Source organism: Gopherus evgoodei, chromosome 3 (assembly GCF_007399415.2).
Source record: "Gopherus evgoodei ecotype Sinaloan lineage chromosome 3, rGopEvg1_v1.p, whole genome shotgun sequence".
In the NCBI taxonomy this organism is placed as follows: domain Eukaryota; kingdom Metazoa; phylum Chordata; order Testudines; family Testudinidae; genus Gopherus; species Gopherus evgoodei.
Window position 1 is genome coordinate 26,388,013 of NC_044324.1, and position 26,178 is coordinate 26,414,190.

At 44.2% G+C, this 26,178-nt stretch overlaps 2 protein-coding genes across 9 annotated transcripts in view; one reads left to right on the forward strand and one right to left on the reverse strand.

Moving 5' to 3' along the window:
• FAM228B (family with sequence similarity 228 member B) overlaps positions 1-4,617 on the reverse strand; it is a 27,956-nt gene extending 23,339 nt beyond the window's left edge. For 3 of the 5 annotated variants that reach the window (XM_030555319.1, XM_030555318.1, XM_030555322.1), the window contains exons 1-2: positions 4,290-4,462; positions 3,197-3,310 (exon numbers count right to left, since the gene is read on the reverse strand). In XM_030555319.1, coding sequence (XP_030411179.1) covers positions 3,197-3,310; positions 4,290-4,376 — 201 coding nt within the window. In that variant the 5' untranslated portion in view covers positions 4,377-4,462. The other 2 variants (XM_030555320.1, XM_030555321.1) reach the window with 2 other exon arrangements.
• A 162-nt stretch (positions 4,618-4,779) lies between these two features.
• PFN4 (profilin family member 4) lies at positions 4,780-26,048 on the forward strand. Of its 4 annotated transcripts, none has more exons than XM_030555325.1 (5): positions 4,780-4,836; positions 15,294-15,422; positions 18,719-18,856; positions 21,814-21,919; positions 25,641-26,048. In XM_030555325.1, the coding sequence occupies exons 2-5, from the start codon at positions 15,306-15,308 to the stop codon at positions 25,670-25,672; spliced, it is 393 nt and encodes a 130-aa protein (XP_030411185.1). In that variant the 5' UTR covers positions 4,780-4,836; positions 15,294-15,305; the 3' UTR covers positions 25,673-26,048. The 4 variants fall into 4 exon arrangements, with proteins under 4 accessions (XP_030411185.1, XP_030411183.1, XP_030411186.1 ...); XM_030555323.1 differs by lacking the exon at positions 25,641-26,048 and adding an exon at positions 23,177-24,648; XM_030555326.1 differs by lacking the exon at positions 25,641-26,048 and adding an exon at positions 23,267-24,648.
• Positions 26,049-26,178: the final 130 nt, after the last annotated feature.

Here is a 26,178-nt window from a genome sequence, read left to right on the forward strand (position 1 = left end):
CCGTGAAAGCAACGGCAGACAATCATTTCATACCCTTTTCCCTGGATTGCCCTGGCAGACGCCATAGCATGGCAACCATGGAGCCCGTTTAGCCTTTTTTTCACTCTCACCGTATGTGTACTGGATGCTGCTGACAGACGCGGTACTGCAGTGCTACACAGCAGGATTCACTTGCCTTTGCAAGGTAACAGAGACGGTTACCAGCCCTATTGCACCGTCTGCTATTTCGGAAATTGGTAAGGACGGTTGCCAGTCCTACTGTACCGCCTTCTGCTGTCATCGGTGCTCCGGGCTGGCCTCGCTGAAGTCAGCCGGGGGCGCATGAACAAAAATGGGAATGACTCCCCAGGTCATTCCCATCTTTACGTTTTGTCTAAAAGTAGAGTCAGTCCTGCCTAGAATATGGGGCAAGCCTGCTAAAGAACCAGAGAGGACAGCCGCTCCAGGTTAGAGCCTCAGACATCCCGCAGAAATGATGAGCTGCATGCCATTCTAGGGGGTCCCCCTGCAACAACCCCACTCGCTGCTTCCCTCCTCCCCAACCTGTCCTGGGCTACCATGGCAGTTATCCCCCCATTTGTGTGATGAAGTAATAAAGAATGCATGAATAAGAAACTGACTTTTTATTGAAATAAAATGAGGGGAGGCAGCCTCCAGCTGCTATGATATTCCAGGCAGGACTGAATCTCCATTAGACATTAAAGAGAGGGAGGGAGAGGAGCGCAGCCTCCAGCTGCTATGATATTCCAGGCAGGACTGAATCTCCAGGAGATAAAGCTTAAAGAAGGGAATGACTGGGAGTCATTCCCATTTTTGCCCAGGCACCCCCGGCCAACATCACCGAGGTCAGCCAGGAGCACTCACGGGATGATGACGACAGTTATCAGTCCTATTGTACCATCTGCCATCGAGGAGAGGAGAGGAGGGGATGCTGCTGTTTAGTGCTGCGGCACCCCGTCTACCAGCACCATCCAGTAGACCTACGGTGACATTGAAAAAAAGTGAGAAACGATTTTTTTCCCTTTTCTTTCACGGGGGGGGGAAGGGGGGAAATTGACGACATATACCCTGAACCACCCGCAACAATGTTTTTGACCCTTCAGGCATTGGGAGCTCAGCCAAGAATGCAAATGGTTTTTGGAGACTGCAGGAACTGTAGGATAGCTCGAGTCCTCTGTCCCCCCCTCCCTCCTTCCATGAGCATCCATTTAATTCTTTGGCTTTCTGTTACACTTGTCACGCAGCACTGTGTTGAGTTCCTGCTGTGGTCTCTGTCTATCATAGCCTTCAAGATTTTTTCAAATGCTTTGGCATTTTGTCTTTTGGAATGGAGTTCTGATAGAACAGATTTGTCTCCCCATACAGAGATCAGATCCAGTGTCTCCTGTACGGTCCATGCTGGAGCTCTTTTTGGATTCTGGGACTGCACAGTCACCTGTGCTGATTAGCGCTCCATGCTGGGCAAACAGGAAATGAAATTCAAAAGTTCGCGGGGTTTTTCCTGTCTACCTGGCCAGTGCATCCGAGTTCAGATTGCTGTCCAGAGCGGTCACAATGGTGCACTGTGGGATAGCACCCGGAGGCCAATACCGTCGAATTGCGGCCACACTAACCCTAATCCGACATGGCAATACCGATTTTAGCGCTACTCCCCTCATCGGGGAGGATTACAGATACCAATATTAAAAGCCCTTTATATCGATATAAAGGGCTTCGTTGTGTGGACGGGTGCAGGGTTAATTCGGTTTAATGCTGCTAAATTCAGTATAAAATCGTAGTGTAGACCAGGCCTCAGGTTGAGATGAAGTCTTAGTCCTCTCTTATACTGTTTCGTTTGGACTCTGACTATGAGAAGCCAAATTCTGGTGTTTGACATTAGTCATGCGCCTATTTGCCTCAGATACTCACAGGTTTTTGAGTTTAGCAGATTCTGGACTGGAGAATGTGATGCCAAACAGAGGCTAGGTCAGGGTCTGCAAGGGCAGGCTGGAAAGAGACAGATCTGGAGTCCTGTGTTTACTTGAAACTAGGATATAGCTTTCCTGATTTTAAGAATAAAATAAACATTTAACATCCACTTTATTTTCACCTGGCAGAGAGAATCGTTTCATCCTCGAGAATAGTCAATGCTGCTTCTATGAGGCTCACTTACCAGTATAAAGGCTGAATGTAATGCTAAGTGTATAGTCTAGACTACTCCAGTTAGCACAAGAAATGTAAGGTACACATATAGACCACTGATCAGGCAGGATAGAGACACTAGCTGGCTGTTCTTCCTGATGAGTACAGACAACAGTGGAGTGGGCTGACTATGTTTCCAGAAAACGGTAAGTGATTTTAACTATGTGTTACCCTAACCAGAGGGGAAAGGAGTCGGATTTTCAACCTTACCCTGCTCAAGCAGGAGACAGAAGGAGCAAAATAAACATCCCCTAAGAAGTCAGGGCTCCCACATCTCTTCTCCCACCAAAAGAGACTCTTCTTTCTTCGCAGAATCCATCTGTTTGTATGGATCAGTTTACAACAATTTAAATCAACCCAGACCTAACCAACTATCTACCTTCTTGGTTTTTCCAGGAGTAGCTTTGGAGGATTTGCTGTAAATGACTGACAAACAGCTACTGGGATAAAGCTACATCCTTGCCTAGTTTGCAGGTCACAGCCCCAAAAGTGATATCTATTAATAAGTGCTGTAAACTGACATTTATCATGGTTTTCAAGGTTAGAGCCTCCAGCACACATTCCTAAGGGTGCACTATTGTGCTATCTCCACAGAAAATGCAATTGCTCATCTCACTTCCCTAGTTATGCAGGTAATTTTGCTGCTACTGTTCAACAGAGTTCCAGAGAGGGGACATTTTCAAAGTCATAGATCTTGTACAGACATATTGCTAGAAGTTGTTAATACCCTTACACTAAAGCTAAGCACTCTCTTTTTATTTTTATTCTGTTTTATTGATTTATTGTTGCCCTTTTTAGAGGGTTTGGGACACCAAAACACAAGAAATACGTTTGGGAGTTCTTCAGTGGATTTCTGATTCCTTTCACAGGGAGGCCTAGCAAATACTACTCAGAAACTAGAGGGAGTCCTGAGCCAGTTATTTCAGATATTATGTACAGTCTCTTATTGTTCCACGCTTAGCTCTGACCCTGTCAAGCCCAAGGGATGCTGAAACAAATTTCTCGAGCTACTCACCTGTTCTGGAGCTTGCACATCATACATGCGTTGGGATCCTGGACAGTAAACCCTTATGAGCCAGTCTTCATACAAACTTCCCCTTCTGGCCTCTAGGGACGTTATTGAGTCTAGCTGGAGACAACATTAAAATAAGCATGAGCAAATGAAACTTGAGTGCAGGGAGTACGAAGCATTTAGTTTTCAAACACTGGACAAATCAAACTTGCTGTGATGGAAATGACCAAAGAGTTTCTAAATTCTTAAAGAAGAATAATTACTGTCAATATTTAAACAAATGTCAGTTTCATGGTCAGTTGCTGTCCCTGTAACCTCAAAATCATATGAGTTGCAATCAATCATGATGTTTCTCAAGTCACTGTATCAGCATTGGAGATAATTTTACCTAACTACAATTCCCTGCTATAATTACAATTGAAGTGGTCTCCCTATTTTATTCCTTGTCCTACCCTATTGGATAGTGTTCTTGTGCTTTCCTAAACTGTTCTGTCAAGAGCAATATATTTAAGGATGGGTTCCTACACTTGCTAAGGTGACAGGTTACAGAGGAATAGCCGTGTTAGTCTGTATCAGCAAACACTCCTCCTTGTTTTTACATTTGCTAAGTTTCTCTCTTCAGTAAATCACAACTTGTTTCTGTAAAGTCCTTGTCAGCTACAAATCCATTCATGATCTCCGGCCAAAGGTGAATTTTCTTGGAATGTTTGAGGGGAAATGGTTTAACAATTGCAGTGACTAAGTGTCAGAAAACTAGTATCCTTACCCACATACCTGCAAGTAACAACTGCTCTTACTAAAGCCTATAGAACTGTCTTTATGTGGTGGAGCAGGACATCACCGACCCAGGAACTGGGGAAGGAAGGAAGCAATAGCTGCTTAGTCTCCAGCACCGATACCACTCCCTCCTGCTCAAGAGAGGCAGTGCCAGCAGTGGTTAGAGCAGGGCAAAGGATGCCTGGGATCTATTTCCAGCTCTGATACTGGCTGGGTGTCTGGCTGTGAGCAAATCACTTCCACTCTCTGTGCCTCAGTTTTCCCATCTGTGTAATGGGGCACTTGATCTCTGCGTCCCAAGGCCACGCGTCCTACTCACACATGCAGGGTCCTGCGGGACCAGTGATGGTCTGGGCACAGATGGGGCTCGCCCCTCCTTTGCAGCCGAGCTGCCTCTGGCCTCCATGTCGCCAGGGCAAGGCTCCTCCCGCCCCGCCTGAGGGGAAGGTGTTACCCCCTCTGTGTGCGCGCCGCCAGCCCCAGGAGACAGCTAGGTAGCCTCACCGACAACCTTCACTGAATCCCTCCGCCGGGGAAAATAGTCCCATCTCCTCCCTTTAATCACCTGCAGAGCGGAGGGCGGGGACGACTTCCCTGGCCTCACCGCCCCCGAATAAGGAGAAACAGCCTCACCCAGCCCGAGCGGAGAGCTGGGAGAGTCAGTGATGTATAGCTCGTATCCCGCCGCCTTTGTGATGGTTACGCGTCCCTCGCTCCCACGGCAACTCCAACCAGAGCCTCTTCTTTATAATGGACAGGGCACTTCACCAATCAGAAAAGAAGGCGAGTCGCCTCAGCGAATCAGGGTACTAAGACAAAAGGCCCGCCCTCCAGTTGAGAAAGGCTCTGCAGTGGTGCTTGGTTAGGTAAGGAGCTGGGTCGCCACCGGCAGCGGGTCCGATGATTGCTGAGGTGCGGGGGGAAAGGCTAAAGGGGGGGCCCCGCCTCATCTCTTGTAGTAAGGTGAGGCCCTGTAGGACTACGTCTCCCAGCATGCCACGCATTCCCGATACCATCTAGCGATACAAGTAAAGCGCGTTGCATCCTGGGAACTGTAGTCTCTGCTCCAGGCTGGCCACCGAGCCTGCCAATTGCATGCGGGGAGTTGTAGTTTCTCAGTCCACCATGGGTTCTTATCCGTTGTCCTTCGCACCCGTACTCAGGCTGGCTAAGGCCTGGGCTGTCCACAAGGGAAGCTCAGCGCGGCCTAGCCCGCCAAGCCTGGGAGTGTGAGGCAGGGGGCTGGTCCCAGTGCTCCAGGAGCCTGGGAGAGGACAGGACCTGACAGACTGAATGGCCAGGGGTCGGCCCCAGCATGGCTGTTACATGTACACCCCTGTGACGTGCAAGTGCTTTGTCACCGGGCCAAGGCTGGCGCTAGTTAAATCACCTGTTTCAGCACAGGCAGTAATTTCCAGCCCAACAAGTCGCCTGTCACCTAGAGATCTTTAAGAACCAGCCCAACCAGCCGCACTGCTTCCCTGCCGCACTTAGCTCAAGTGAGAGTGATCTCAGGGTGAAACACTCACAAACAGTAAGCAGCACAGTGTAATTGGATTAACAAAGTAATAGGATTAGCCACTGATGAGTTATAACTCAAGCTATTACTCCCCAATGCATTACCCATGCACCGAACAGGCCAGTATGGGCAGTGGGTATAATATGCCTGGGAAGCAGGGCTGGCTCCAGGCACCAACTAAGGAAGCAGGTGCTTGGGGCATCCAATGGAAAAGGGCGGCACATCCAGGTTTTCGGCGGCAATTCGGCGGTGGGTCCCTCAGTCCCTCTTGGAGCGACGGACCCACTGCCGAATTGCTGCTGAAGAATGAAGCAGCGTGGTTGAGCTGCTGCTGATCGCAGCTTTTTTTGTTTGTTTTTGTTTGTTTTTGTTTTCGCTTCACCACTTGGGGTGGCAAAAAAGCTGGAGCCAGCCCTGCCCCTGCCCCTGGTTGCAAGGTTTGAGGGCGGGGGTTGCTTTATTATGCCCCATTCAAATTCCAGGGTGGATGAGATGGTATGTGCTGTTCAGCTTCCTGGGTTCATCAGTAGCTTCTCCAGACTCCAGGGAGATTACTGATGGACTCAGGAAGCTGAGTAGCAAATATCGCCACCTCAGCTGGCTCGGAACCTGCATGGGGCATATCAAAAGCTTCTTTGGAGGAGAGTGAGACGCAACTGCATGTGAAGAGGGACAGGGCTTTTCCCAGGGCTGTTGCTGCAGCCAAAGTCTTTAGGAAAGAGAAGAGAGCAAGAGATATTATTGTCCAGTGTGGCCCATGGTGTGGTATATGCTGGCAATAACTGGTGTCTAGGAGTTCTGTGCAGTACAAGACCTGGTCCCTTTCCTTGTTAGTATAGTGGTGAGTATCCCTGCTTGTTATGCTAGGGGTTACCATATTTCAACAATCAAAAAAGAGGATGGGGGGAGCCTGGCCCCATCCACTCCTTCCCACTTCCCGCCCCCTGACTGCCCCCATCACAACTCCCAATCCCCTCTGCTCCTCATTCCTTGACCATGTTGACTATTTGTTTCCCAACAAATTATGTTCAGCTATGTGTCTGACAATTTTGTTCTTTATGATCGTTTCAACCAATTTTCCCGGTACTGAAGTGAGGCTCACTGGCCTGTAGTTGCCAGGGTCACCTCTGGAGCCCTTTTTAAAAATTGGCATCACATTAGCTATCTTCCAGTCATTTGGTACAGAAGCTGATTTAAATCATAGGTTACAGATGACAGTTAGTAGTCCTGCAATTTCACATTTGAGTTCCTTCAGAACTCTTGGGTGAATACCATCAGGTCCTGGAGACTTGTTTAGTTTATCAGTTTGTTCCAAAACCTCCTCTAATGCCACCCCTATTTGGGACAGTTCCTCAGATCTGTCACCCAAAAAGAATGGCTCAGGTTTGGGAATTTACCTCACATCCTCAACAGTGAAGACTGATGCAAAGAATTAATTTAGTTTCTCCACAATTGCCTTATCGTTTTTGAGTGCTCCTTTAGCATCTCGATTGTCCAGTGGCCCCAATGGTTGTTTAGCAGGCTTTCTGCTTCTGATGTATTTTAAAAAAAATTGCTTTTACTTTTGGAGTCTTTGGCTAGCTGTTCTTCAAATTCTTCTTTGGTCTTTCTAATTATATTTTTACACTTCATTTGCCAAAGTTTATACTCTTTTCTATTTTCCTTATTAGGATTTATCTTCCACTTTTTAAAGGATGCCTTTTTGCCTCTCAATGCTTCTTTTACTTTGTTGTTTAACCACAGTGGCTCTTTTTTGGTTCTCTTACTATGTTTTTAAAATTAGGGCATACATTTAAGTTGAGCCTCTATTATGTTGTATTTAAAAAGTTTCCATGCAGCTTGCAGGGATTTTACTTTGGTACTGTACCATTTAATTTCTCAAAAACAACAAGGACTCTGGTGGCACCTTAAAGACTAACAGATTTATTTGGGCATAACCATTCGTGGGTAAAAAACCTCACTTCTTCAGATGCATGGAGTGAAAATTACAGATGCAGGCATTACATAACGACACATGAAGAGAAGGGAGTTACCTCACAAGTGGAGAACCAGTGTTGATAGGGCCAATTCAGTCTCATATCTACTCTAGTGACACCATCAGAGGACCCAACCATATCAGCCACACCATCAAGGGCTCATTCACCTGCACATCTACTAATGTTATATATGCCATGATGTGCCAGCAGTGCCTCTCTGTCATGTACATTGGCCAAACTGGACAGTCCCTATGTAAAAGAATAAATGGCCACAAATCAGACATCAGGAATGGTAACATACAAAAGCCAGTAGGAGAACACTTCAGTCTCCCTGGACATTCTATAACAGATTTAAAAGTAGCCATCCTTCAACAAAAAAACTTCAGAAACAGACTTCAGAGAGAAACAGCAGAACTAAAATTCATTTGCAAATTTAACACCATTAATTTGGGCTTGAATAGGGACTGGGAGTGGCTGGCTCATTACAAAAGCAGCTTTGCCTCTCCTGGAATTGACACCTCCTTTTAATTTCTGTTTCACTAACCTCCTCATTTTTGTGTAGTTACCCTTTCTGAAATTAAACGCTATAGTGTTGGGCCGCTGTGGAGTTTTCCCCACCATAGGGATGTTAAATTTAATTATATTATGGTCACTATTACCAAGTGGTCCAGCTATATTCACCTCTTGGACCTGATCCTGTGCTCCATTTAGGACTAAATCAAGAATTGCCTCTCCTCTTGTGGTTTCCAGGACTAGCTGCTCCAAGAAGCAGTCATTTAAGGTGTCAAGAAACTTTTTCTCAGCATCTCTTCCTGATGTCATACGTACCCAGTCAATATGGGGATAGTTGAAATCCCTCATTATTATTATTGAGTTTTTTTATTTTAATAGCCTCTCTCATCTCCCTGAGCATGTCAGAGTCACTAACACCATCCTGGTCAGGTTGTCTGTAATATAGCCCTACCACTATATTCTTATTTTTCAAGCATGAAATTACTATCCATAGAGATTCTATAGTACAATTTAGTTCATTTAAGATTTTTACTTCATTTGATTCTTTCAATACAGTGCCACTCCCCCACCAGCACGACCTGTTCTGTTCTTCTGATATGTTTTGTACCCTAGTATTACTGTGCCCCACTGATTATCCTCATTCCACCAGGTTTCTGTGATGCCTATTATATCAATATCCTCATTTAATACTAGGCACTCTAGTTCACCCATCTTATTATTTAGACTCCTAGCATTGGCATACAAGCATTTTAAAAACTTGTCATTTTTTTGGCTGTCCCCTATTGCATGACGTAACTGAAGAGACTTTTTTTCATTTCACTGTTTCTCATCAGATCCTCCCTGTATTTTATCATTTTCCATCCTTTCCTTCTTATTAGGAAATAGGGAATCTCCATTTATAGATCCTCCCCTAAGGGATGTCCGCATCTCCGCACCTGTTGGCTTTCCCCCAACCTTTAGTTTAAAAACTGTTCTACAACCTTTTTAATTTAAGCGCCAGCAATCTGGTTCCATTTTGGTTTAGATGAAGCCCATCCTTCCTGTATAGGTTCTCCCTTTCCCAAAAGCTTCCCCACTTCCTAATAAATCTAAACCCCTCGTCCCTACACCATCGTCTCATCCACGCATTGAGACCCTGCAGTTCTGCCTGTCTAATTGGCCCTGCGCATGGAACTGGTAGCATTTCAGAGAATCCTACCATGGAGGTCCTGGACTTCAATCTCTTACCTAGCAGCCTAAATTTGGCCTCCAGAACCTCTCTCTATCCTTCCCCATTTTGTTGGTATCTACATGTACCATGACCACCGACTCCTCCCCAGCACTACACATAAGCCTATCTTGTCCACATCCTTTCTGCAGTGGGGGGCCCAAAACTAGACACAATACTCCAGATGTGGCCTCACCAGAGCCGAATAGAGGGGAATATTCACTTTCCACAATCTGCTGGCAGTGCTCCTACTAATGCAGCCCAATATGCCGTTAGGCTTCTTGGCAACAAGGGCACACTACTGACTCATATCCAGCTTCTCGTCCACTGCAATCCCCAGATCCTTTTCTGCAGAATTGCCACTTAGCCAGTTGGTCCCCAGCCTGTAACGGTGCATGGGATTCTTCCTTCCTAAGTGCAGGACTCTGCACTTGTCCTTGTTGAACCTCATCAGATTTCTTTTCGCCCAATCCTCCAATTTATTTAGGTCCCTCTGGACCCTATCCCTACCCTCCAGCATATCTACCTCCCCCCACAGCTTAGTGTCATTTGCGAACTTGCTGAGGGTGCAATCCATCCCATCATCCAGATCATTAATGAAGATGTTGAACAAAACCATCCTTAGGACCGACCTTTGGGGCACTCCGCTTGATACCAGCTGCCAGCTAGACATCGAGCCATTGATCACTATCCATTGAGCCTGACAATCTAGCCAGCTTTCTATCCACCTTATAGTCCATTCATCCAACCCATACTTCTTTAACTTGCTGGCAAGAATTCTGTGGGAGACGGTATCAAAAGCTTTGCTAAAGTCAAGGTATATCATGTCCACCACTTTCCCAATATCCACAGAGCCAGTTAGCTCATCATAGAAGGCAATCAGGTTGGTCAGGCATGACTTGCCATGGATGAATCCATGTTGACTGTTCCTTCCTCTCCTCCAAGTGCTTCAAAAAGGATTTCTTTAGGACGTGCTCCATGATTTTTCCAGGGACTGAGGTGAGGCTGACAGGTCTGTAGATCTCTGGATTCTCCTTCTTCCCTTTTTAAAGGTTGGACACTACATTTGCCTTTTTCCAATCATCCGGGACCTCCCACGATCGCCACGAGTTTTCAAAGATAATGGCCAACGGCTCTGCAATCACATCAGCCAACTCCCTCAGCACCCTCGGATACATTGCCTCTGGCCCCATGGACTTGTGCACATCCAGCTTTTCTAAATAGTCCTTAACCTGTTCTTTTCACCAGTTGCTGAGCAGCCCAGTGAGTGAAAAGTCCCAGACAGGTGTGATGAGAGGAACTATGTAGCTTTCAAAGGCAGCCTGCTGAGAGGCTTTTCCCTGCAGCGGCTTGGGGTCTGTGGAGAGAAGGCACGGTATGGCTGCAGCTGGCCCGGGGCACCTCTGAGTCGGTGGGAGGAGGTTCGGGGCTTCAGCTGAGGGACTCCTACCGCTGAGAGGGGGAGCGCATTTGGGCTTCCAGCCAGTGCGGAGCTCCTGCAACTGAGGGGTGGGGGTGCTTGGGACTCCTCTGGACAGGGGGAACTCGTAGCCCCATCCGCAGGGGAGGGGCAGGGGTTCTCAGGGCTTTGGCTGTGGGGAGGAAGAGGGTGCGTGGAAAAGGCATAGCTGAGAGTGAGCCTCCCCTAAGGGGGAGCTCCACCCGTTGCCCATGCAGGCCAGTTAGCTCAAGCTTAAAGCACCACTTAACTTGAGCCAGAGATTTTTGTGTGTAGCTGGAAGTTGAGCAGTGGTGGCACTTGAGTTATAACTTGAGCTCACTGTGCTGTCAAGACAGGCTCCCAGGGCTGACTAAATTACACATTGGACCTCTCTGGCCCTTGGGCTGCTCCAGTTGGAAGAGCACAAAGGTGATTTAATCCCTCTTCCCTGGGCTGCAAGTTGTGTGGTGCACCTCTTAGAGGCACAGTGGTTATGATGAGGGGGGTCAGCATTCAGCAGGTTAAAGCCCTTTAGACTTCACATACTCACTAGACAGCTGACTAGGCAGAACATTTTTCAGTAAAAGTTTCTTTTAAAATGAAAATAAATCTACACTTCATAAAGCCAGAAAGGACCATTAATCCCTGGGGAGAGGATGAGAGAACAAACAACACATGACAGTTGTGTAGGGAGTCACATTGCTTAATGCACTACTGGAAAGTGCTTAGATACTACAGTGATAAGAGTGGTATAAAAACCTATACAGAATAGAATAGTATATAGAGTTAGATCATCTAGTCGAGGTCCCATGTATGATAGTCCATTAAATTTCACACAATTACCCTTATATTGAGTATAAGAACATAAGAACGGCCATATTGGGTTAGACCAAAGGTCCGTCTAGCCCAGTATCCTGTCTTCCAACAGTGGCCAGTGCCAGATACCCCAGAGGGAATGAACAGAACAGGCAATCATCAAGTGATCTATCCCCTGTTGCCCATTCTCAGCTTCTGGCAAACGGAGGCTGCCTTGACCATCCTGGCTAACAGCCATTGATGGACCTATCCTCCATTAATTTATCTAGTTCTTTTTGAATCCTGTTGTGGTCCTAGCCTTCACAACATCCTCCAGCAAAGAGTTCCACAGGTTGACTGTGCTTTGTGTAAAGAAATACTTCCTTTTGTTTGTTTTAAACCCGCTGCCTATTAATTTAATTGAGTGACCCCTAGTTCTTGTGTTATGAGAAGGAGTAAATAACACTTCTTTTTTTATTTTCTCTACATCAGTCATGATTTTAAAGACCTCTATCATATTCCCCTTTCGTCGTCTCTTTACCAAGCTGAAAAGTCCTAGTCTTATTAATCCCTCCTCATACAGAAGTTTTTCCATATCCGTAATAATTTTTGTTGCCCTTTTCTGAACCTTTTCCAATTCCAATATATCTTTTTTGACATGGGGCGACCACATCTGCACACAGTATTCAACTTGAGTTTGACTAAGGCATAACTTTTATAAAATTGTGTGTGGCAAACCCGGGACAAATGGCTACAAAGGGAGGGGTAGTAATTCGTCCCAGGGAGTTAAAAGGCCTCTCCCAATCCACTGAGGAGAGAGAGCCATGGGGAAATAAGGTTCAGCTGGAAAAGGAGTTACCAGGGAACTAATCAGGTTCAGCTGGCTCCAACTGCTGGAGACATTTTTAAACCTCCCCGGAGTGGAAGCGGGGGAGAGAGAGAGAAGTTTCCAGCAAGTTAGGTGTAGCAGGGCTCTGAACCCTTCAAGCAAGGAAGGCTGAACTCTGTCCTCAGAAGGGGAGAAAACAAGCACAAGGGACTGATTTTAAAGAGGGTACTAACAGTGATTCCCCCAAGTGACAGTGACCCCCCCAGTCTCACCAAGTACAAAAATCTTTTAAGTTCTTATGTTAAAACTTGTAAGCTCCTGTGTGCAGAAAACGCTGATTGTATCTGTGCTGTGAAAGATACTCTATTACTATGTAAAACTTACAAACAAGTTAATTGACTTTGTTCTTGAAGTAAACAGTATGCTAGCCTTAAGCTGTAATTGAAACAATGTAAACAAACAGACTCCCACCCTCTGTGATTACAGGGTCGGGAATCTCATAAGAATTAACACATACCCCAAAAGCGGTGGAGACAGTAAATTAAAATATGGTTAAGATATGGAATGTATGTTGATGAATGTTTGAAAGGATCCATCGGCCGAAGAATGTGACAAGTGGACCACCAGACAACCCCCAGAGGGTAAACTGGGATCCACCCCAAATACCTGGAAGGAATGTGCCACCAGGAATGTGCCATCTGCTAATTGAGCCAACACAGCAGGATCAAATGGTTCCCATAGACTAATATAGGAATTAATTCCTACAAAAATGGACTCTAAAAACTGAGGACTTTGAGTCCCTGGTTCTACTGCCAGCCTCCAGGAGCATCAGGTGCATCTGACACAGACTTGGCTCCATCCTCATGACCAAGATACCTGGCCAGTAACTTGGCATGAGCAACTTCCAGGCTGGTAACTATAACACCTATACAGAACTTGAATGAATGATTGTGTGAATGAATATATATGTGTGTGTGGTGTGTTCGTATAAAAAATAAGTAGTAATAGGAATAAGTAGTAAAACAATGTTTGTTATTTTTATCTTTTGTCTTATTATTATATTTGCAATAAATGTGGCATCTTTGCCTTATCCCTCTTAATAAGATCCTGCTGGTTTTTATTATATTGGTATAACACTGACTGAGGGAAGGATTAGTCAGACCCTGTGCTACCCAGAGGCGGCTCTAGGTATTTTGCCGCCCCAAGCACGGCAGACAGGCTGCCTTCAGCAGCTTGTCTGAGGGAGGTCCCCAGTCCCAAGGATTCAGCAGCACGCCTGCGGGAGGTCCACTGAAGCCAAGGGACCAGCGGACCCTCCGCAGGCATGCCGCCGAAGGCAACCTGCCTGCCGCCCTCACGGCGACCGGCAGAGCGCCCCCCGTGGCTTGCCGCCCCAGGCATGTGCATGGCATGCTGGTGCCTGGAATTCCCCCTGGTGCTACCTAGAAGGATTTGCTTTGCCCAAGCCTGTGTCTCCAAGGCTAAAAAGGACTGAGCCTGCTGAGGAGAAGAAGGTACTTTGCCACATGTGTATAAAATCTTTCGATTAATTGGCTGCATAACTGTCAGGATTATCCAACAACAGTTTTGTTCATTAAATGTTGCATTACAATTTGTTATATGGTTATTTAATAGTGATTTACTTCATAAAACTGTATAATCTGATTTTATCAGAGAGACAAAGTGGGTGAGGTAATATTAGGGCAGAGGTCAGCAACCTTTCAGAAGTGGTATGCTGAGTCTTCACTTATTCACTCTAATTTAAGATTTTGCGTGCCAGGAATCCATTTTAACGTTTTTAGAAGGTCTCTTTCTATAAATCTATAATATATAACTAAACTTTTGTTGTATGTAAAGTAAATAAGGTTTTTTAAATGTTTAAGAAGCTTCATTTAAAATTATATTAAAATGCAGAGCCCCCCGGACTGGAAGAAGGGAGCTGGGCAGTATGAGTGCCACTGAAAATCAGCTCGTGTGCTGCCTTCGGCATGTGTGCCATAGGTTGCCTACCCCTGTATTAGGGTAACCAGAGAGCAAGTGTGAAAAATCAGGATAGGGGTTGGGGGATAATAGGTGCCTATATTAGATAAAGCCATGAATATAGAGACTGTCCCTATAAAATTGGAACATCTGGTCATCCTAGGTAATATCTTTTATTGGTGACTTTTATAACTTCTGTCAGTGAGAGAGACAAGCTTTTGATCTTACACAGCGCTCTGGGAAACTTACTCAGTGTCACAGCTAAATACAATATGAAACAGATTGTTTTGCATAAATAGATAACATATATTTCAAGGGACCATTCAAGGCGAAGTTGTCTGATTTATGTAATCGTGCTGTATAGTGATAAGAACATCTTTATCATTTTTATTTTACTTCATCATCATCATCATCCAGATGAGATGTCGTGTAAAGTACAATCATTCTGAAATCCTTACCTCATCTAACACTTGACTTGGAATGAACCAGTGTTCAAGAGACATAATACTTGCAATTTTCTGATGGGCCAATCAGTTTCTAGTTTCTTGTCCTTGTCGTTGCTAAGTAAATCTTCCAAATACGATTGATGCAGTGTCATCTCTCTGGCTGAGTAGGCAGATAAACAGCCTGAAACAATAACTCTAAAACATGTGAAATACCACCAGTGTTGTGATCACCAAATGTTAACTCTGAAGTCTAATAATGTCAGTTTAAATGTCAATATTGTCAATTATTTCGCTGTCGATCCTTTAACAGAAACGTCTAGGCATAGAATCATCGAACTGAAAGGGACCTTGAGAGGTCATCTAGTCCAGTTCCCTGCACTCAAGGCAGGACTAAGTATTATGCATGTTGTGCAAGGAGCTTGAAAAGAGCCCTAACCCTCCCCACTGCAGCTGACTCCCGCTCTAACCTGCTGTTTATCGCAAGTTATGGTGTATTTCTCAGCTTTTTTACTCTGACTCAGCCTCCTAAAGTAAGCTAAATTAAATTCCGGATGGGAGGAGGATCAGGTCTGGAAGGAAATGAACGCCTACCTATATCTGATTTTTTTTTTTCACAGAACTGAAGGAAAATGAACCAAATTCAATCTTTGCTCAATGATTGCCTCATCAAAACAAAACATGTGGAACATGCGGCCATCATCAAATTAAAGGACGAAACTGTGTGGGCATCAACCCTTGGCTTTAATGTAAGGAAACAGAAAGTATCCTAGCAAGTGACACTGAAGGTAGAAGATTTAGAAATGTACCACACTCTTTAAAGGGAAGGAGCATGAGTTAGTGATTAGAGAGGGGACTGTCAGTCAGGACTGCTGGGTTCTGATAAATATTCCTGGCTCTTCCACTGGCTGTGTGACCAGGGCCGGCTCCAGGCACCAGCATTCCAAGCAGGTGCTTAGGGTGACAATCTGCAAGGGGCGTCAGTCCGTGTGTTTTTGCCCCCAAGCAGCGTGCCGAATTGCTGCTGCAGATGGCGGGGGCAGTCCGTGTGCCGTTAGGGTGGCATGCGCATTTCCACTGCGGCAGCAATTCAGCGGCAGCTTCTATGTTCAGCTGCCCCCGGCAGTGCAGCTTCTGTCTTCCGGCTGAAGACAGAAGCTGCCTTCGAATTTCCACCGTCGCAGAAACGCACGTGCCACCCTAACATTGCATGGACTGCCCCCGCTGTCTGCGGCGGCAATTCGGCGCGCTGCTTGGGGCGGCAAAAACAGCAGAGCTGGCCCTGTGTGTGACATTGAGCAATTCTCATAACCTCTGAGCCAAATGGGGTATAATTAGGGCCAGGGACGACTCCAGCATTTTTGCCTCCCCAACCGGGGGGGGGAGGGGCACTACCGCCGCTGCTTCATTCTTTGGCGGCAATTCGGCGGCAGGTCCTTTCCTCCGAGAGGGACTGAGGGACCCACTGCCGAATTGCCGCTGAAGACCCGGACGTGCCGCCCCTTTCCATTGGCCGCCCCAAGCACCTGCTTGCTCCGCTCGTGCCTGGAGCTGGTTCTGATTAGGGCCCTACCAAATCATTGTCCATTTTGGTCAATTTCATGACCGGAGGATTTTAAAAATCATAAATGTCATGATTTCCGTTATTTAAATCTGAAATTTCACAGTATTGTTATTTTAGGAGTCCTGACCCATAAAGGAATTGTGAGGGGGTTGCAGTACTTCTACCCTTACTTCTGTGCTGTTGCTGGTGGTGGTACTGCTTTCAGAGCTGGGCAGCTGGAGAGCAGTGGCTGCTGGCCGAGATCCCAGCTCTTAAGACAGAGCCGCTGCCAGCAGCAGCGCAGAAGTAAGGATGGCATAGTATGGTATTGCCACTCTTACTTCTGTGCTGCTGCTGGCGGGGCACTGCCTTCAGAGCTGAGTGCCCTCAGAGCAAGTCCCTTTTGGGTCAGGATCCCCAGTTTGAGAAATGCTGGTCTTCCCTGTGAAATCTATATAATATAGGGTAAAAGCACACAAAAGACCAGATTTCACAGGGGCAGACCAGATTTCACAGTCCGTGGTGTGTTTTTCATGGCTGTAAATTTGGTAGGACCCTAGGTATGGTACTACTTACCAAAAAGTGTGTTGTGGTGTTGAATTGTTGTAAAACACTTGTCAAGGCTGATTCCTCATTCTGGCACTTTGAGTGCAAAAGGTGGCAGCCTGCAAGGATTTTAAAAATTAATACTGGCCACTCCAGGCTGGTATTAAACTCCCAAGGTCATAGTTTCTCTCTGACCTTGGATGGGGAGATGCTGCCACCACCCAAGTGCAAACCTCCCCCTCCTTTTGAGAACCCAGGAAGGAACACCTGGGAATTCCTTCCTGTGAGGTACCCTCAAGCCTTTTCACCCCCTCTCTGGGGAAAAGCTGAGGAAAAAAAACAAAGGAAATCAGCTGTTGCCCCTAGCTAATTAAACAACATGTCCACAACCTCTTAGGGGGACAAATTCAATCCTGTTCTTAAAAAAGGTAAATTTTATTAAACCCAAAAAGAAAGGAAATATGTTTGAAACTTAGGCTTTTTGCTAGATCTTAAAAGAAACAATTACAAAAATTAAGCACCAAGATAGCTCTCTTGAGGTTCAGCTTAAAGATTACAAGTAAAACAAAAGCATCTGGGATTAGCACAGACAAGTCCACAAGCCAATAAGAAGTTTAAAAAAAACCCTAATCGCATCTTCCTAGACATTCCCTAATTTACTTACATATCTGGGATTTCAGATAAGTAGGTTTGAGGTATGAATTGATGCTTTTTCATACATGGTTTTAAAGCTGCTTATAGCATTGCTGATCTGCGTCTCCGCTCTCTGGAGACCAACAACAACAAAGAGCAAGTTTTTTCCAATTTTAAAAAGTTCTAGCTGCCCCATTGGTGCTCTTGGTCATGTGCCCACTCCCTTTCTTTTACCTAGCCAGGGAGACTTTTTAACCCTTTACAGGTAAAGCAAGCAGAGAACAGCCACCAAGAGGGACTTTATAGCTAACTTGCTGTCCATAAAAGGGAGCTACCCCTCACTCTCTTCATTTATCACAGCACTCATATGAGATCTTTGCAGGAAAGGTATTAGATCAGCAGAACTCCATTTCTTTCGTTCTTTGGACTGCATCAATCACCTTTGATTGTGTTGATTTTGTTCTATGATCAACAAGGTACCAAACAAGACAGCAGAATAGCAGCACGTCTGTATTGTATGGCAAAACTTATGCTTCTCCTGTCTAATTTTATTTTATCTTATTTATGTTACATTGGAACAGAGGATGTCAAATCTGTCCCTGTATTTACTTATGTGATCTCGTCACCATAGTATCTGAGCACCAAAGTGTTATCCATAGGAGAGTAGCAGTTAACGAGGATCTAAAATGCTAAAACTTCAGCTTCACTCTAGAAGTGTGGCTGATGGCGACTGGGGACAGATTCTCAGCTGGTGTAGATTCTCATAGCTCCACTGACTTCAGTGGATCTATGGCATTTCACACCAGCTGAAGATTTGCTCCTAGATTCTAGCATGTAATGCTCCACCTTGATCTGAAAAGCTCACTTGCTGGAGTCTCTTAAAGTTACGTCTATATATTAAAGATGGAGATTATTAGTATTTGAATGCGGCATCTGTGTGCTCAGTACTGTGCAAACACACAGCAAGGCAGAGTCCTCTGCTCCAGAGAGGTTTTAACCTAAAGGCCCAATCCTCTAAACACTACTGGGCATAGTGCTTACCATTAATCCCACTGTAATCAATGGGACTACTCACAGGGGTAAATGCAAGCATTTGTGAATCAGATCCTAAATCAGACACTGAAAATACAATTCATTCTTACATGGACTAAAAGCCCAATTTCAAAGTTGTTCAGACATTTTCCTTTTTTGTGTCATCATTATCTATTTATGTCTGATAATTAACCAAAGACGATTTCATAACAGAAGAAGTGTTTTTTTTTTAATGATTGCAAAAGTGTGTCCTTTTGGTCCATAACAAAATATCCCATTTTATCAATTTAGCTGCAGCCACAGCATGCTTTACTCCTCAGCTCTGCTTTCTTCAAGAACTTATTACACGTCAGAAGGGAAGGACTTTACTTCAAGGAGAAGCATTATAAATGTGTCCGAGCAGATGAGTGCTCCATCTATCTTAAAAATGTAAGTTGCTAACATTTATGGCAAGTAGGTCCAAGCACTGAAAAAAGTATTTGATAGTTTTCCTCCTTCCTTCCCACATCTCCTGTTTATGTTAACACCCAGAGTCAATTAGAGGTTAAACAAAATGTTGCCTCCTTTCTATCTACTGCAACTTTACAAGATATGGGGCAGACAAATAAATGCACAGCACAGAATCTCTACAAGGAAAATGACAAGCATATAACATAAATTAAAACAGAAATATATTCCACCATCCATCTCAAACTATCCAACCATTTTATTTCTTTACTAACACTGAGAAGGGAAATTGAATTCTGTTATCCCAAATATTTTTCTCAAACTATTTGTGCCACAATCACTATTTCTGGCTTTTAGGATAAGCTGGGTGCTGAGATTTCTCATTATGGTCCGTCTTATTTCCAGCTGTGTAGTAGTGTAGGTGTAAAATGAGGTGGCCAGGTTTTCTGAGTAGCTTCACTGGCCAATGACACCAACTGATAATCAATATCAGCATCTAAACTTGTCATTGAAGAGCTCAACACTTTCTCTCTCTTTTTCTGGCCCAGTTCCACGTTGATTAACTACATTGTGACAACAGAAATTCCCAGCCACTTTGCAGTTGCAGTTAGATGTGGTATGCTTCTCTGCCGTTTTAAATGTTATGGAGCATTTGTGATGCTGGTAGATCAGGTGCCAGCTCATGCCAAGGTCCCCAGGCCACAGTGGAACACTGACAAATACACAGCTGGAATGAGTCTGGCTCACCTGTGTGTTAGTATTGTTAAAATAGGTATTAGAATTATAAAATTGTGTTCAGTATTTAGACTTTACTGAATACTTTTGAGTTGCTGCCTGCATTAATCTCACGTATAACTTCTGTATTCTATATTACAAGGTAATATTTGAGTGGTAGAATTATGAACTTCATACCCTCATATCTCAATGTCAGTACTTTGACCCATCAACCTTTTACCCCCAGTCGGGGATATTACAGATTATATACTCCTTATGCCACCCAATCTTAAACCAAACTTTGCACCCTCGATAATCTGCACGTTATTCCCTGATAACCAGAAACTTCTATTTTTAAACTCTGTACCATTCATTTTTCTTTAACATCTTAATAAAATTTTTAAGTCTGTTATAAGTTTCTGTAACTCTGTAAATCACTAGACAGGAGAGAGACATTAACCAGTGTGAAGTGCCAATCAGCAACAGAAAGTGTTATGTCTTGCCCAACAGGAATGGTCCATTGATAGCAGATGGAATGTTAAAGGGGACAAAAGACTCTGTTGCTCTACTTCCCTCCCTCCCCTTCCCACCCATGAAAACAAGTCATGCAAGTGGATTCCTCCCATCAGCTGAGTTTGCAGCTCAGAGCACATGGCAGAGGGAAATAAAAAACCCCAGGCAGAAGAGACTAATTATCTCTATGCTTTTTGGACTCTAGAGGGCAAGGTTTATTAGGCATAAGCAAGAGAACCCTAGGGTTTAGCCTGGGTTAGCCTTAAAGGATACATAGAGCTTGCTTATTATAGAAGCTTCTATAACTGTATGAAACTTAAGATGGTAAATCATTTGTGTATATATGTTTAGCTTCTTTAACCTTGTAAATAATTCTCTTTTCCTTTTCGTACTAAATAAATGTTTATAGAGCTTATGATAGGATTTGCTACAAGCATTGTCTTTGATGTGAGCTCTAAGATGCAATTGGCCTTGGTAAGTGAAAGGTCCTTTGAGACTGGGAGTAATCTGAGTAACCAGAGTGTTGATGTGATTTTTGGTGTAAGGGGCCATCTGTCACAAAGGTAAGCTCACCTGGGTGGCAAGAAAGCTCAGAGTACCCAAGGGGACTCCATGTGAAAGCTGGTATAGTGCCTGAGGAGTTTATCTTTGATACTTGGTTGATGCAATCTAAGTGTAGAACTCACAGCCAATTTGAGGTTAGTGCCCTGCTTCCCATCAGTCTGCCCTGAGGTTGGTGCTTAAGCTCCTGAGTCACTGCAAGGAGATTTACACGCAGGGGCGGCTCTAGGGATTTTGCTGCCCCAAGCACAGCAGGCAGGCTGCCTCCGGCGATTTGCCTGAGGAGGGTCCGCTGGTCCCGTGGTGCCAGCACGTCTGCTGGAGGTCCTCCAAAGCTGCGGGACCAGCGGACCCTCCGCAGGCAAGCCGCCGAGGGCAGCCTGCCTGCTGCCCTTGTGGCGCCGGCAGAGCGCCCCCCACAGCTTGCCGCCCAAAGCACGCTGGGGCCTGGAGCCACCCCTGTTTACACGGTTCTTTTGAGCTGTGAAACTGCACACATGTTCTACCCCAAAGGTAGCTAAGTAGTGGTAGGTAGTGATCCCTGTGCACATGCATACACACTTGGTAATCCTCACATCCTCAGATGTTCGGAAATTGACATCATGTAATTCAAATTCGGGAGTTGAGTGTTCTCAGCAACTCCCAGAAGATGCTGGGCAACCCACACATTTGCATCCTAATTCAGAAAATTCAGTAATTCCCAATGGGACTTCCATTCATTATTGCAAATTAATGAGATTCAGATACATTTAGTTTGTAAAGCCTTTTTGGAATCTTTCAAATAATACACAGCACACACATCTATTTTATTAATATTTTAATAACATTTATGTGGGTTACACTTAGCACCCAGATTGCACTTTATCTCTTCCAAGTGCTTTGTAAACATTATTTATGAATAAAGGTGGGAACATCAGTATAATAGAAAACCAGCACAGCTATTGTGTGGCTTGATTAAAATATATAAATATATATAAAACATATAATCTTGCATTAATTTATGTCTGTTATCAATATCATTCTTGATTTAGGCTTCCTCAAAGTGACACACAACTTAAGGATAGAAAACATTCTTGTCTAACATACATTGATAAATAGTGTATATATTTAAAAGAACTCTGCAACTTTAACAAGTTTTCTTCTTTATCTAGGAGGACAGAGGTCTGATAGCTGTGAAAACAGATTCATACATCCTGGTTGCTACTTATTCTGAGGGCATGTATCCCAGCGTGTGTGTGGAAGCTGTGGAGAAACTGGGTAATTCCTTCATGTGCCTGTATGTCTGAATGCAACTTGTAGAGATATGTTACAAGTGGGGGGCAGCATTTCATTCCCACAAACCGCCTGCAACATTTGGGACTCCAGAAAATCTTGAAAGCCCATGAAAAGTAAAATTAAAATGGACTTTGTGTTTAGTCGGAAACATGCCATCAATCTCCTTCAGTTTCCACTGAATAAACACATAAAGATATCTGTATCAAATCTTAAAAAGAAAAGCTTTTACTGTTTACAATCCTATAATTATAATTTTTTAATAGGGATACTATGAGTTTATTTAAGAAAACCCGCTTGAAAACATTATAGTTAATATTATTGGCCTGATTCTTAGTTACTTTGTTCCTGTACTTGGAGTGGAGAGCAAAAGGAGCTTTAAAATTAGGTCTACATAACTGCGTCACTAAGGACTGTGAAAAATCCACACTCCTGAGTGGCATAGTTAAGCCATCCTAAGTCCCTGTGTACACAGCGCTATGTTGACAGAAGAATTCTTCTTTCAATCTAGCTACCATCTCAAGGGTATGGATTATCGATGTCAGTGGGAGAATCCTTCCCATCGGTGTAGGTAATGTCTACACTGAAGCGCTACAGTGGCCCAGCTGTGCTGCTGTAGTGTTTTAAGTGTAGACAAATCCTCAGGGTATGGTTATTCTTCAATCGTGGGGTGTGATCGCAGCTGGAGTAGACATATAAAGCTGCGGCAGTGCGTGCTTCAGCCTGGGCTGTACAAGCTCACCCAGAACCATGATAATTACTCCCAGGGCTAGTCTGTGCTGAAACCTGCACTGCCACAGCTTTGCTGCTACAGTACCTGAGCTAGCTAGATTAAAGCTAGTGCACTCAGATGTATCCCCTCAGTCACACCTTGTGATTACAGTGTAAACTTAGCTTGTGTTTGCTAGGTCAGACAGAGGTTTGGAGAGGTTTATTTTTTGAGCACTTTTGTTGTTCAGTTTAATCTTTTCCTGCAGAGAAAACAAAGCAGGTTTATGTATTCTACTTTATGTAGTTCAAGGAGAGATTTCTGCATATGATTGGTTTGTAAAGGGCTTGCTGATCTGAAGGAGGGGTGTTTAGAGAAGAATATCTTAATGCTACAATCTTACAATAAGAAATATTCTGTTTATTTCAATTGACACAATGGAGATATATTTGGAGTTGCTATTCATATATTTTAAGTATTCAGATGCAAATGCTGATGCAAGTTAGACTATGATCCCTTTCATTTAATTACAGTACATTCCAGTGTTGATTTGAAGTGGAGCATCTCTATTACGGCAAATATTGAAAAAGAAAATGTCTTCTATTTGTTTTTTTTCCCCTTAGCGAACTATTTCAGAGATAAGGAAAACTGAATCTGCAAACAACTTAAAATTGATCAGGCGTATGAGACTGTTTTGTTAGAAAACTATGGATGGAAGTTTGTAATGAAGCACATCCAAGCAAGCAAGACAATATCCATTATTCCGCAATATTCTTAGTGCATAGTGAAGGCTCTGAAAGAGAAGGATAATCCACAGCATTTGAATCGCACTAGTGCAGCCTAACAGCCCCCTAAATTATCAGCTCCACCATCTTCAAGCCCAAAAATTACAGCTCATAAATCCATGCATGTGTGGTAGCATTTGGGCTCTAGTTTGGATGGGTTCCAAGAATCTAAAATTGCAAGATGCTGAGCGTCTCCTACAGAGTGCTGAGTACCCTCTACACACAGTGACTTCCCTGGAAGTTGAGCCCTTTCTCCACATCTCCTATAGGAGTCGATGGTGCTCAGCACATCATAGGATCAGGTCTGAAAACTATAACTTCATTTCATCAAAAGTACAGTTGGGTGATGTTCTCAAGAGAGTTTTTCTTCATTTTAACGCTATCTTTTTTGTTTGTTTTTACCCAATCTCCTAGTAAGAAAGCAGTTAATTTCTCTGAGCTGTGAGGCATCTCTCACAGGAGATGTACCATATACACAGCATCAAAACTGAGTAGATTAATGAAATGTGTTGCATTAACATGAAGTTCAATGTAAGATCACAAATTGCATTGCATACCTTGGAATGTCTTGAATAAAATGCCATTTTTATATCCATCTATTTGCATCGCCAGAAAGGACCATTAGATCATCGAGTCTGACCTCTTGCATAGCACAGGCCATTACATTCCACACAGGTATCCCTGCACTAAGCCTAATAACTTGTGTTTACCTAAAGCATAATTTCCAGAAAGGCCTCCTGTCTGTATTGGAAGTCATCCAGAGAAGGAGAACCCCCTCCTCACTGCTCTTGGTAGCTTGTTCCAATGATTAATCACCCTCATTGTTTAAAAAATTGTGCCTAATTTCTACTTTGATTTTGTCTGATTTCCTCTTCCAGCCAGCCGTGGGTTCTTGTTATGCTTTTCTCCCCTAGATTAAAGACCTTTTTTAATACCCCTATTTTCTCTCTGTCAAGTTACTCATGTAACAAAGTAGCATTCACTTGTAATCAAGTCACCTCTCAATCTTCTTTCTGATGAGATAAACAGATTTATCTATTTAAGTCTCTCACTGTACAGCATTTTCTCCAGCCTCTGAATCATTTTTGTGGCTCTTTTCTGCACCCCCTCAGAGTTTTCCAGCATCCCATTCAGTGATGAGTCTCTCTACTTTTGGAGATCTGTCAGTTAGCCAGTTACTAATCCATTTAATGTGAGCTTTATTGATAGTTAAGGCTACAATTTAGTCATGGGTATTTTTAGTAAAAGTCATAGGTCACTGGCAATAAACAAAAATTCACATCCTGTGACCTGTCCATGACTTGTACTATAAATACCCAATTAAATCTTAAATGGGGGAAGGGGGACCCAGGGCCAGTGGCACCAGATGCCGGGGGTTGCCAAGCAGCAGCTGCTCCAGTCACCCCTGGGACCACTGCTGGGAGCCTCCGACCTGCCGTTGCTCTGGTCGTCCCTGGGACTGCTGCTAAGGTGGTCCCTTGGGTCAGCCACACTGGCTGCTGCTCAGGCAGTCTCCGGGGCCCACTGAGTGGTGGCTGCTCCAGCCACCCACCTGCCGCTGCTCTGGCTGCTCCCAGGACCATTGCCAGGACCACTACGAGGGGCCATTGATCCACCACTACTTCAGCCATCCCTGGGACTGCTGCTCAGGTCATGACAAACATAATATGAAGGAACCAGATGAGCACAGAGGGATCCAAATGACTGTTAACTGAATATACACAACATGCAAGGCCTAGCTAAATAATGCACATTGCTGCTCTAGTTTGGTTCTGGCTGGCTTCTCAAACACAGAAAACAGTGACTGCAACTAGAGGATTCACAAACTGTTTAAAGAGACATTACTCTACACATTACATCTAGGAAAGGTGCAGTGAGCAGCAGACCATGGTTGTGTGTGACCCTGGAAGCCCCTCAGTACCAACTGAGAGAGGGCATACCATTCTGTAATTCACATCAGGCCTGAGACATATCTTGTGCCAACACATTATTGTCATAATCTGTATCTAACAGATGTCATGTGAGGTCTCATATGCAAACTGATGACATGCTGGTCCCAAAAATCATGTGGTATACGTGTAGGGTGTATACAAAGAGTTATAGATGTGTGCTGGAAATATGTTCTTAAAATGTGTTTGGCAGGCAGTGCATCGGCCTAGCCTCCACTAGACAAATGACTGTGTATTTACTTGTCTGACCAACTTGATCACAGGCAGAAGACAATGCAAGTACATTTACATATGAGGTAAACAAAGCCATTGAGCTAATAAGCAGGGGAGAAGACCACTAAATGATAATGATAGGGGACGGAATCTGCACCCCCGGAAATCTTCCTGGCTCTTGAGACACAGTGAACTTTGGGGTATATAAAGAAAAGTAGGAAGCCACTTTGATGATCCATCACCGATGGGAGTTATGGTTCAGCACCCTCTTAGCCTATGAAAGATGGCTCGTCTTGGCTGGAAGGCAAGAACAACTGAACCCTGACTACAAGTGAGAAACCTGTTTAGATAAAGATAACTTACTGAAATTAAATTTTAGTCACTAGAAAGCATATTTTATTTTGCTTGACTTGTAACCCTCTCTGTTTCTTTCTTTTATTCTTACTTATTATCATGAAACCTCTCATCTTTGTTAATAAACATATTCTTGTTTTATTACAAAACCATATCAGTGCTGTGTATTTTGGGATGTATAAGTCTTCAGCTAAACTAACAGGCTAGTGTGTTCTGTCTCTTTGGAGGCAGCGA